The sequence below is a fragment of the Cotesia glomerata genome, linkage group LG8, assembly GCF_020080835.1.
Source record: "Cotesia glomerata isolate CgM1 linkage group LG8, MPM_Cglom_v2.3, whole genome shotgun sequence".
In the NCBI taxonomy this organism is placed as follows: domain Eukaryota; kingdom Metazoa; phylum Arthropoda; class Insecta; order Hymenoptera; family Braconidae; genus Cotesia; species Cotesia glomerata.
The window spans coordinates 8,677,543-8,690,106 of NC_058165.1; the positions used below are offsets into that span (position 1 = coordinate 8,677,543).

Sequence of the window (12,564 nt, forward strand, 5' to 3'; positions counted from 1 at the left end):
TATTTACATGTACTTAAGGAGGTCCTTTCGCCATCAATGTTAAATAAAAAATATTAGATTATGCATAAAATTAAGTTTTATCTAAAAGTTAAAGTCCTTATTTATCTACTAGTGAAGTTTAATTTATTCTTCACCGTACAAATTTTTGAAAAAAAAATTTCTAAAAATGTTAGTATTTTTTCCGAGTCTTACGGGAAAGTCAGACCGTAACAACTTTCTCGAATTATGGCATTCACCACCGATTAGATGGAGTAAAAGAAAAACTCAAAATAAGGTTTTCGAAATATTCAGGTTTCATTTTTTGCAATAAAATATACAGGTTGCCGTGGAATTTATGGAGAAATTGAAATTATAAAATTACAGAAAATTTTTGAGTAACCTACATTTAAATGGCGTCAGAACATTTGGCAACGTTGCGTAGCGCGCGAGCTTCAGACCATTCAATAAATTCAAACTAATAAGGCTGCGCTGGGTACCCAGAATCCCAGAATCCGAACAAAAACAGTTTCACTGTAAAAAAGTCGCACCAAGTCCACGTTCATAAAACTATTAGGAAAAAAAATTTTTTTTTTCTTTACAAAAAGATACAAAATAAAAAAATTAAAAAATCCGAGTAACCGATATGATTGTTTATGATTTTCGGAAATTAAAAAAAATTTTTTTGTAAATTTAAAAATTAAAAAAAAATTTTAGAACGTATTTAGTGTGCGCGGTTGCAAAATATTTTACTTTTAATGAAATTCGTAAAATCTATTTACTAGGACTTTAAAAAATTGAAATACACAATGACGCACACCAAGTACGTTCTAAAATTTTTTTAATTTTTAAATTTACAAAAAATTTTTTAATTTCCGAAAATCATAAACAATCATATCGGTTACTCGGATTTTTAATTTTTTTTATTTTGTATCTTTTGTAAAGAAAAAAAATTTTTTTCCTAATAGTCTTATGAACGTGGACTTGGTGCGACTTTTTACAGTGAAACTGTTTTTGTTCGGATTTTAGTATTTTTGTAATTATAATGAAAATTTACAATTGATAACAACTTAAATCTCGTGTTGACTGCATTTTTTACTGCAAACTATCCCCTTAAAGCTACAGTTTATGTAGATGTAATTCCAGTGCACCCTGGCGGCCATAGATGCAAGCTATGAATCACTTTTTACTGTAGTTGCGTGTCTATAGGAAGGATTACTACACATTTTTATTTTATCTAGTCTGTGGCGCTGATATTCCCCATCGAAAAAAAGTCAGGATCGAAATTTCTGGGCTTACTATAGTTTGTGCTGATAAAATTTAATAATTTTAAGTGAATTAAGTGTTATAATTGATTATAATTAATTAATATCAGTAAAATAAAGTATAAATTACTTTTATAATATATTATTTTGGAAAAAGGAGAACCATATAATTAAATAAAATTTTGCAACCTCGAAATACCGTTCTGCTTACAGTAAACACAGTCGGTAGTCTGGCGCTCCGTTTACAACGGATTTGAACGGAACTTGGCGCCAGATTCTACCGAATCTGTGGATTTCTTTTCGGCGCGTAGCCGACCTGTGGCGCTAAAGTCGCCCAAAGTCACCGCGATCAATTCAAATTAGAAAAATTAAATGAAAATTTTTTTTTCAAATCTGGTTTATTGAGAATTATAAAATTATTATCATTTAACAAAATTATAAGTTAAAATACAAAATTCAAGTAAATTTTATGAAGTGAAATTTTCATCATAAAATTAGTTTAGATAAATTAACATATATGTTATATTAGGGTGTCCACTATTTACCAATTTGGTTTTTGACTTTGCAGTGCCCATTAGATTTTTAGTTCGTGACCTAATAAAAAATATCAGACCCATATAAGCCCTTAATATTGATATTGAACCGTGCCACAAAGACGATACATTTATCATTTAAATAACATGGGGTTTTGGCACGTTTTACAACTAATTTTTTTTGTTTCTATGTATAGAATGTTCAATTTTCTACAAAAATACTTGTTTGCCATTGCCATATATGGATTGGCATAGAAACAAAAAAATTAATTTTAAAACGTACCAAAACCCAAAATTATTTAAATGGGAAATGTATCGTCTTTGTGGCACGGTTTAATATCAATATTAAGAGCTTATATGGGTCTGATATTTTTTATTAGATCACGAACTAAAAATCTTAGGGGCGCTGCAAAGTCAAAAACCAAATTGGTAAATAACGGACACCCTAATATTATATGTACTTTCAATAGTAATGTTGTGATTAAATCACTCAGGTAATCAGTCATCGGCATTGAATAATTATCTTTCTTATTCTAAATTGCGCTATCAAATGTATTGCAACTGAAAATCGTCACCAAGCTTATTAGAATTATTCCCCAAATATTTAAATTAACATAAACATTGACTGAATTTTACGTAGTAATATTCATGAAATATAAAATTAGTTTAGATAAATTAACATATATTTTCATCGTAATATTGTGATTAAATCACTCAGGTAATCACACTCAGTCATCAGCATGAAATTATTATCTTTCTCATTCTAAAAGAGTGCAATAATACGTATTGCAACTGAAAATCATCACAAAACTTGTTAAAATTATTCCACAAATATTGAAATTAACATAAACATGACTAAATTTCAAGTAGTATTCATGAAACATAAAAACTGTGATAAAATTCTTCGTAGTCTTTATTAATTTTTATAAAAATAATAGAAAAAAATTTTCGTTCTGTTGTTTAATTTCAAAAGTCGCCTTCAATAACATTTTAGTCGCCGAGCCTTGTTAAAAGTAGCCTAAATGGCGATGTCGCCGCATCTGGCAACCCTGGGCCGTGTTCGTTGGCGTTTTTTTTTTTTTGGCGCAGGCACTCTAAATTTTATTCTGCGCATATCCACACGTAATAAAAAAAATAAAAGCTAATTATTTGTTTGTTTACTTAAGGAGGTATGGTGAAAAATCACTTTTTTACAATATTCCTCAATTTTTGAATACGCGTACTTCTAAGTGTCCTCTATACGAATAAATTTTTTTTAATAGTCCTTGCGATGTTAATTTTCGAAATATTAGCAATTAAAAATCGTACATTTGACATGTATTCCCTATCCTGACCGTAGTTAGAGCGAACATTTTATTGAATAACAACCATACTTTTCTTAGGATTTTTTTTAAAAACTGAGAATATTTAATTGAAGTTATATAAGTTATATATTATAACAAGTATTTTTTTTGAAAAAAAAAAAAACATAAACGAGCGGTATTAATTTTTTTATAAACAATGTTCAAAGTTTGTTACTTTAAATGATTTTCAAGCGTTCTCTTATAGGGTATGTTCCGATATGCACTGCGACCACTGTACAGTGTGACGTCAATTTAGTATACTGTGAAGCCGTTCCTTTATAGTTAGTTATACTGGTTACTATTTAAAACGGAACGCAATCCCGTATACTGTCAGCCGCATTTTTTGACGCAGTATTCAAATGAGTGTATTAAAGTTTTCTAGTTCATTAAAAAAAACTGTTGTTGGAGTACTATCAAATTAAAAATATTTTAATTAATATTAAATGTAAATTGAATTTATAATATAATAAAAGTAAGTAGTTTTTTATTAAAAAGAATATGTTTTTCATTACTTAACTTATATTAACTTTGTGTATAACTTAATGTGCAGAGGTTATGTAGAGTAAAATTTAGGAGTTTTTTTAAAAAAAATAATGATTGATTACTATAAACGAAAAAAAATTACAGGTAATGGAGTATCCAGTAATTGGAATAGTACTTGTTGGTGCAGTTCGAAATTTATTGGAATCTTCAGACGAAGATGATTCTAGCGATGATGAAGATTTCATCTATTGTTTTGGAAATCGTACAGGACAAGGTATCATTCCAAGAACCCAAAAATTATGTCGAAAATACGGTTTTTCGAATGACTGATGAAACTTTTAAAAGTCATTTTCGGTAAGACATGTATTTTTACCCAATTAACTGATGATAATTATTTTTCAAAACTTAAATATTTAAATTATTGTTAATTTCTAATATTACATCTTTATTTGTAAATCAATTATAGTATGAGGCGCGAAACTTTTGAATTTCTTATAAATTTACTCGGACCCGACTTACAAAAACAATCTGTCCACTTTGGCAGACATCCTATTTCTGTCGAAAAACAGCTTCTTCTGAGTATTTGGACCATGGCAACACCAGATTCTTACAGGTACATTATTCACGTTCCTTTAATCTTATTCTAAAGATCTTCAAGAAGTTGAAAATTGATGTTCAATAGAATAGCTTACTATTTTATTAATTTTACAGATCAGTATGTGATCGTTTCGATGTCGGAAAAGCAACAGCTTGGAGAACTGTTTGGAAAGTAGTCAAATCAATATATAATTATCTACCTGTCTACATAAAATGGCCTACTCGTGAAGAAGCGAGGATAACATCAAATCATATATATCGAAAGTACGGATTTCCGAATGTATTGGGAGCGATCGATGGAACACACATAAGAATTGCTCAGCCCAAAGAACACCATGCCAGCTATATTAACCGCAAAGGATTTCATTCTATTCAAACTCAGGTTTTTAAAACAATCAAATTTATATTGATGACCTATATATTTACCTAACTTGTTGAAATAAACTTAATTTTATAATTTCAGCTAGTATGTGATCACAAATTGAAAATTATTCATGCGTACTGTGGTCAAGCAGGCTCAGTCCATGACGCTCGTGTTTTCCGACTGTCAAATTTACAAAATTGTTGCACACCAGAATTTTTTCCTGATGATACCCACTTGTTAGGAGACAAGGCTTACAGTATTCAACCTTGTATAATGGTACCTTATCGAAATAATGGTAACTTCAATCAAGATTCATTGCGATACAACACAATACATTCAAGTGCTCGTATGATGATAGAACGAGCAAACGCTTTATTAAAAGGAAGATTTCGTAGTTTGTTGGATAAACTGCCATTCAAAAGAACGGACTTAATACCATATTACGTAATTGCTTGTTGTATTTTGCACAACATTTGCATTATGAGAGATGATTTGATCGACATCCCAATACTTGTGAATCATGAAGTTCCAGTAATGGATGTAGATATTGAAATGAACAATGACATGAAAGTTGCTGGAATGGAGAAAAGAGAAAGGTTGAAAAATTTTATTAATAATAATGTATAAATTTTTAAACTTTAGTCATACATGCATACTAATCAACTGAAAATTGAATTTTGCACATTAATTGAAAAAAGCAGATTTTTAAATCGACTTATATGTAAAAAAAATTGTAAATTTTATTGCGAATTTGTGTTTTCCTTAAATATTTCCACAACAAAGTGTATTCTCCTAATTTTGGAAAGAAAAATTGATGAAAAAAAGTTATATCATTGTAAGTTTTATCACGTTCATATATTTTTATTTCATCTTACAATATATATTTTGATATACCTTCTATAATATATGTAATGTTATTATTTTAATAAATCTTTAAAAAGTATAAAAATATGAACCTCTTCAGTTTGTACTTTTTTTTTTGTTTACTTCAACATTAACATAGATATGTTATAATAAAAAACAATAAAATAAAGACAACTACATTTAAAATATGAATACTTCAAATTTTTATAGCTAATATTTTTCTTAAAGATACTTAACTTTTTTGTAAATAATAAAATGTAAAAGAATATATTTTTTGTACGTAAAAAGTAAGTTCAGTCTTTGACGTTCTCTCAAGCATGTTTAATAAACAAAAAAAAACGCCGTTCATCTGAAAATCACGAATCTCCATGTCTTTTTGTTAGATGATCCACAAGCTTATTAAGAGCACCAGATAATTGAGCTATTGATGCAATTTTCTCACGATGATGTTGTTGGCGAATTTCACTATTTTCCTTTTTAGCTGCAAGTAATTCTTCACAGTAGTTAGTTAAAGTTTTTTGACGCTTTCGTGGTGGGCTGATAACGTCAGGATCTAAAAAACGCCAAAAATTTTATTTTTGCTAATCATGTTGCGAGTTTATGAAATATGAAAAGAGTAAATTTGAATAAATTTCTTCTAAATTTTATATCACATTAAAAATTATTTTACAAAATTAATTAATGTAAATACCCATTTTGTTGGTAGTATTTGATCCAGCAGTAGACAGAGGTTTTACCCACGGCTGCTCGCCAAATACTTCTTCCATTTCCTACAAATTAACAAAGGTAAAATATTTGCAAAAATTTTGGAAAGTATGAATAGAAAAAATGATTAGTTTTTATTATTACATCGTAGAAAGGCCATGTCATCGGTGCATTCCCAGATGTTTTCTGGCTATCTTTTAAACTTTTATAACGACGTTTAAGCGTCTCCCATTTAGTTTTACATTTTTCCGCAGGAATAGGCGGCAAACCCTGCTGATTAAGGGTTTCGTTGATTTTCGTCGCAATTTTGACCCAAACATCGCCATTGGTGATATTTGCATCCAGAAATTCAAGCTGGTATTCTTTATAAATCTCAATAAGAAGTAAAACTTCATTTTTGCTCCAATTCTTGACATCTAAAATTTGATGATAACAATATATTTAATACAAATATTTAAAAAAGTAACGGACTAATATTTGATGTTGATAAAATTTTATGAGATTGAAGTTGACCGAACTTTAGAAAATTACAAGAAATTTCACTTAACAAATAAATTAATACAAATAAGAAAATTGAATAAATTGAGGAAGTGGTAATTTAAAAATTTACTGATAGAAACTATTTAAAATCCAATCTCCGCAATTCATTTATAGGACAAAACAAAAGAACTTTCAAATCCTGTTGATTCATTAATTGAAAATATAATTGTTCGGCTTTCAGTATTACTTACCTGCACCTTTATTATTGTCATCTTTGTTATTTCTTTCTTTACCCGATAACTTTGTAGCCTTCGGTTTGTTAAAAGATTTTCCAGCCGTTGACTTCGTCTGAGAAGTATCAAAAGATGTCGAAGATGTATCGGAAAATGTTGCAGCTCCTGACGAGCCGGCTTCGGACGGAAATTCATTTTCTTTTTCGAATTCTTTCGAATCATACCTTTGGGCATATGTCGGCATAGGACGATCAAATACAAAAAATTCTGTGAATAGATTAAATACAATATTAGAAAAATCAGTCTATACATATTATACCTGATTTTTGGATACAATAGAGGTATTCATAGTGGTTATATACGATAATCATTTGTAAATTATCAATATAACATATTTTAATTAATTTCACATTTTACCTTTATTTATACAATACTCCAAAAAGTTGAGTAGCAAACATCGTATCTACAAAGTAAAATGAAAAATTATTATAACAAAATAAGGTTATGTATTTACTTTTGAAATATTTACATATATACAAACAATGGCAAATTTACCGGTCTTTGCACGATTAAAAATTTCCTGCGTAACTTTCAGCTCGTATTGAACATTTTCAACACAGTCTAATAAGGTTAATTTTTGCAATTCTTCCATTGTTTTATTAAATCCAAATTAATTACAGAACTTTATAACTTTGGGATTAAACTGTAGGTATTGTTTATAAAACGTTAGACACTCAAGTGGTTTTGACTGATCACGTGATCAAAGTACTGCGACTACCTTACCTCGAAAACGCCAGTGCTCACAGTAGAATATGGCGACGATTTATGACGTCATATATTTCCCTAGGGTACTGCGGCAGTATACTGGCAGTCCATAACGGAACGAATTTTTCCACAGTGATAGCACTGTGCAGTGCTCGCAGTGCATATCGGAACATACCCATAACCTAATAAGCGAGAGATAGTGACTTGGCAACGTTGCACTGCGCGGGAAGTTCAAAATACAGTAGAAGCCCAACAAATTCAAATAACTATAAAAACTTAATGGATATAGGTTAAGCACAAATTTACTGTATAGGAAAAATAAATATGTAAAATAATAAATAGTATAAATCAAGAATATAGCTACAATATAAATATAATAAATATTTATTTATTTAAAAGTACATTTTTCAATAAATATTTTATAAAGGCACTTATTTAAAATAAGTTATTTTTAATTTTAGAAGAACATTAATACTACTAATTATTTTATTCTTTTTTAGAAACTCTTCCTTTCTTAAAATTATTTTTTTTTGGTTTCTTAACTGAGTTTTTTGGTAATTGTTTTAAAAAGTCTAAGACGTTCATTATAATATCTTTCTTTTTTGTTATTCTTACTTTGTTATTTAGTTTTTCAGTAAACAATTGCACGATAGCTTCATCACCTCCTTGTTTAAATATTTGTTTCAAAGAATCAACTGAAATATCATTCATAGCTAATTTTTTATACATATTCAACGAAATAATATCTTTCAAGTCTGTTAATACTTTTAAATTATGTTTTGTTTTATTTGCATCAGATAGTTCTTGCAAATAAACGTCACATTTTTTATAACAAGTGAATAAATTATTTTTTAAATTTAATATTTCCACTGAATTCTGTAAAGTTAGAACGTCATAAGCTGCATCATGGAATGATTGTTGTTCATCATCTGAATTTTTTAAAAAATCTTGACTGAGACTAATTTAAATTTACCAGGACCTTTTCTATCACCCAAGACCGATCGAAATATTGCTAAAGTAAAATCTGCCATTCTTTTGCCGCGAAGTCATTATTTATTATTTGCAGTCTCCAACTATACGTAACCTTAAAATTATTTCAAAACATTAAATTTTTCTACAACACATGTCTCAAGGGCAAACGATTCTGAGCGAGAATGCAACGTAGCCAAGTCAAAAAAAAAGACGCAGTGGGATTATTTCTCTACTTCTGCGCATGTGAGAGGAGGCGCAAAAGTGTACTGCATCTCAACTACTTCGTATTGTAGTTATAATGCTTTACATTGGGGCAAATGGGGGGAAATTTTTCTGAAAGTTGAGAACCGTTGTAGGGTAATACCTCCTTAACATGTGACATATCAGAGTCAAAAATTAACATATAATAATATTATTTTAAAAATATGTCTGTTGAATCGTGTTTCTCGAAGAGTATTTATTTGGATCCTGAGTCTGGAAAACAATATCCCATGTGGGTTTCAAAAGAAACGCAAGAAAAAATACAATCAGGTAATTTGCACAATGAATTTTTTCTGTACTAAAATCATAACTTTCATGATGAAACTAAAATTATCCGACAGCAAAAAATTTTTATTTTGTTTTTTATTAATTGAACTAGAATTCAAATTTGCGCGCGCAAGCGCGCGCCTCATATTTATGGTCATGATATATTTATGTGTAGTTTATATATATTATATTCACTTTCAACCAATCAGAATGAGAATAAATATTTTCAACCAATCACATCACGAATAAATTGGTTTCACATACATTTCATCTCAATTTTATTATGGGATTAGCAATCAAAAAATATTTTTAAAAAATTGTATGTTTAGTTTTTCAAATTTTTTACATGTGGAATTTTTTCTTTCGATTTTTTTTGTAATAATTTTATTAATAAAAATTATTCTCAAAATTGTCAGCTGTCTGATAATTTTATTTTCATGCTTTCATGATCAAATTTGATATAAATTTTAGAGAATTTGAGATAAACTCAACGAAATATTTACAAATAATTTATATTCTTGGTCCTAAATTCTCTAAAATTTTATCTTAATGTAATAATTGAATTAATTAAATAATTTATGCATGATATATTATGTTTTTTGACTTAGATAAAACCTTTTCTTTAAAACTCTTCAACTGGGCAAAAACTATGCATACCAACAATTCCGGAAACGATGAAATTTTTTATCTTGGTGAAGAAAGCTTCAACATACTAGATGTAACCAAAGAATCACGTCAAATTAATAATGATGATAATAATAATAATGATAATGATTTCGATATGAGAGAATTTATTTCTTTCAACTCAACTATTTCAAAATCTACTCAAAATTCTAATGAAGCAGTTCAACAAAGTGATTGTCGCTGTTCTACAAGACAAAGTAAAGAAAAATATAGCCGGAAATATAATGGTAGTTTAGCATTAATCAGGAGTTATGGATTTCACTATGAAGAAAAAAATCATCCAATGAAGAAAAAATTTTTTTGGAATAACATCGCGAACGATCTAATAAGTCAAAAATACAACGTTAATGAAAAACTCTGTCAGACTAGATGAAATAGTCTTTATCAGTTACAAACAATGTAAAGACAGAACTGGACGTCCTCCTGAGCAGTTAACTTTTTATGAAGAAATACATGAAATTTTGGGAAGCAGGCCAACAAATTCATCGCCGCACTCTATAAGCTCATTGCCCAAGAAATTACAAGACGATGATAAGGAAAATAAAACTGATAATAATCAAATCAAATCAAAAAGTAAAAAAAAAAATCTATTGAAGATGACAATGAAAGAATGCAGTATAAAAAACTCAAGCTTGAATTAGAGAGAGAAAAGTTGCAAATTCAAAAGAAAAAGTGTCAATTAATTAAAAAATATCTCCAATTAAAAAAAGGTTCCTAATAAAGAAAAACCGAGTTACGAGTTCTTATTAAATGTATATAACTTAAATATTTATTTTGCAATCAACTTGATAATTAACTGTTACCCATACAATTGATTGATTATTTATATTTATAAAAATATAAAGTTAATTGAAAATGTATTAGTTAAATAAATGAAAAATTGATAATTGTTTTATTTTTGGTAATTTCGTCCAATGGTTTTTATTTTTTCTCTCTTCAACTTTGGGTTTTGGTTTCAATAAATTATTTCACTCTTTAAAAAAAAAAAAAAAAATTCCGTAAGTTGTTTTTGTATGAATTAATTCAGTTACGATTAGAAATTTAATAATTTATAATTAATAAACAGTCAATAACAAAATTAGTTTCCACGTATTTTAAAAAACAAGAATGTAACCATTAGAGATTTTAATGAATTATTTAATCAACGACATTATGCCCAAACATTTGATGAAAAACATCCTGTCTTCTGTTTTCAATGTTTAAAATTACATTTTCATTGTTCATATTTTCACTTTCATTATCGCTACTATCTTCATTTCCATCTTCAGAATCATTTTCACTATCATTTCCCTGGCGGTTTCGGCGACACGGTGAAAGCACGGTCGATTGACGATTGTTTCACGGTCGTTTCACTGTATAAAGTTCGTTCTTACCGAGCGGTTTGTCAGTCAGCATCGGATACCGTTGTGAACGATGTCTACTATAAATTTATCGAATATATACGGTGCATACGCAAGTGAATCTACGACGTTATGACCGACACTGTACGCTCAATATACTGTCGGAATACGATAATTTTACACTACTGTCACGGACAATAAAATAAAAAAAAATATTTCGGGCAGTCTAGACCGGGGCTCGAACCCGACTCATTTAGTTGCGCGCCAGAGACTTTACCAGTTCGGCTATATGAAACACTGTTCGAAATGGTTAAATCAGTCAGCTCATAAAGTGTCAAAACCAAGTCATTTTTTTTCATTGTACAGATAAAAATAGCTTAAATAAATTTATATTTTTTCCATGACTTCAAAATAATAATCGTAATAAATGATTCAAATTTTTGATGATTACGAAAATCTGGATTTCGAAATTACGGTGAAATTATTAACTGTATAAAAAAAGATCTGAAAAAGAAATTGTTAAAAAAAATATCTCATAATAATTTTTCTTGATAACAAACAATTTTTCCGTAATTTTGAAATTAAAGTTTTCGTCTCTAAAAAAAAAAAAAATCGTGTGTGTCAGCTCCGACGCACGACTGGAGTTTACTCCTTACGAACGATTATAACATATTAGTAAATAATGTTAAATAAAATTTACCATTATATTACTCGAAGCATACATGATACATTTATTTACATTAATTATACAATTAATTTGTCAAAATAGCTAACTCTATTAATTTGTTAATATTTTTAAATCGCAAATTAATATCGATAGATATAAATAAAAAAATTATGTGTAAACTCCAGTAAACTCAAAAAATTGTTTAAGGAACAATTTTTCTTTTAAAAATCATTATTTGTATCAAAGATTGAAATTTCATATAAAAATTTTCAATCATCTTATGGACAACGCATTTGTTGATAACAATTTTTTAAACAATAAAAGGTAAAAATTTAAAAAAGTTATTTCCGTGCAGCTTCTGACAACATAAAAACGGATCATTAATCAAAAGCTAGAATTCTAAATAAATTTACATGAAAATAAATTTAATTATTTGTCAGAAGTTTTTAACAGACATTCAATATATTTTCTATAGACTTCACTTTGTTTCAATAAACATATGAAAATGAAAGGTAATTTATCGCATAAATTAATTTATGATTTATTAATTAACAGATTTATGGAGGTAATTATGATAAAAGAACATAATTGAAACAATGAATTCAAAAATTCAAATACAAAAGTTTTAATATAATTTCTTTGAGATTAGCATTAGACGTCATAGTAAACAGTGACAGGCTTCCTCACTTTTCGTCTATGCTACTTTGTATTGACGATATTTTTTCTTTATTAAAATCTACTGTGACATTGTGACATGGATTTTAA

General features: G+C 28.4%; 3 protein-coding genes across 5 annotated transcripts; 2 read left to right on the plus strand and 1 right to left on the minus strand.

The window, feature by feature from the left end:
• Nucleotides 1-2,903: 2,903 nt before the first annotated feature.
• Nucleotides 2,904-10,531, plus strand: LOC123270569. Of its 2 annotated transcripts, XR_006510629.1 has the most exons (3): nt 2,904-2,943; nt 9,033-9,111; nt 9,717-10,531. XR_006510629.1 is itself a non-coding variant. In XM_044736688.1 (2 exons), exons 1-2 carry the CDS (start codon nt 9,006-9,008, stop codon nt 10,163-10,165), a joined length of 555 nt encoding a protein of 184 aa, XP_044592623.1. In that variant the 5' UTR covers nt 8,415-9,005; the 3' UTR covers nt 10,166-10,531. The 2 variants fall into 2 exon arrangements, 1 of the variants encoding a protein (XP_044592623.1); XM_044736688.1 differs by lacking the exon at nt 2,904-2,943 and having other exon boundaries at nt 8,415-9,111.
• On the plus strand, nt 3,329-5,406 carry LOC123270567 (putative nuclease HARBI1). 2 transcript variants are annotated; one of them, XM_044736684.1, is made up of 5 exons: nt 3,329-3,589; nt 3,745-3,954; nt 4,067-4,213; nt 4,312-4,579; nt 4,661-5,406. In XM_044736684.1, exons 2-5 carry the CDS (start codon nt 3,818-3,820, stop codon nt 5,186-5,188), a joined length of 1,080 nt encoding a protein of 359 aa, XP_044592619.1. In that variant the 5' UTR covers nt 3,329-3,589; nt 3,745-3,817; the 3' UTR covers nt 5,189-5,406. The 2 variants fall into 2 exon arrangements, with proteins under 2 accessions (XP_044592619.1, XP_044592620.1); XM_044736685.1 differs by lacking the exon at nt 3,329-3,589 and having other exon boundaries at nt 3,783-3,874.
• On the minus strand, nt 5,574-7,104 carry LOC123270568 (trihelix transcription factor GTL1-like). The gene is made up of 4 exons (XM_044736687.1): nt 6,862-7,104; nt 6,275-6,546; nt 6,117-6,195; nt 5,574-5,978 (listed from the first exon to the last, which is right to left on the minus strand). The coding sequence occupies exons 1-4, from the start codon at nt 7,085-7,087 to the stop codon at nt 5,782-5,784; spliced, it is 774 nt and encodes a 257-aa protein (XP_044592622.1). The 5' UTR covers nt 7,088-7,104; the 3' UTR covers nt 5,574-5,781.
• Nucleotides 10,532-12,564: the final 2,033 nt, after the last annotated feature.

Coding starts and splice junctions, on each gene's coding strand:
- LOC123270567 (XM_044736684.1), top strand. CDS start 3,818: ATGATTCTAGCGATGATGAAGATTTCATCTATTGTTTTGGAAATCGTA. Junction 4,214..4,311: donor GCAACACCAGATTCTTACAG/GTACATTATTCA, acceptor TTAATTTTACAG/ATCAGTATGTGATCGTTTCG. Junction 4,580..4,660: donor TTCATTCTATTCAAACTCAG/GTTTTTAAAACA, acceptor TTATAATTTCAG/CTAGTATGTGATCACAAATT.
- LOC123270568 (XM_044736687.1), bottom strand. CDS start 7,087: ATGCCGACATATGCCCAAAGGTATGATTCGAAAGAATTCGAAAAAGAA. Junction 6,547..6,861: donor TGACAATAATAAAGGTGCAG/GTAAGTAATACT, acceptor ATCAAATTTTAG/ATGTCAAGAATTGGAGCAAA. Junction 6,196..6,274: donor TGACATGGCCTTTCTACGAT/GTAATAATAAAA, acceptor GTTAATTTGTAG/GAAATGGAAGAAGTATTTGG.
- LOC123270569 (XM_044736688.1), top strand. CDS start 9,006: ATGTCTGTTGAATCGTGTTTCTCGAAGAGTATTTATTTGGATCCTGAG. Junction 9,112..9,716: donor GCAAGAAAAAATACAATCAG/GTAATTTGCACA, acceptor TTTTTGACTTAG/ATAAAACCTTTTCTTTAAAA.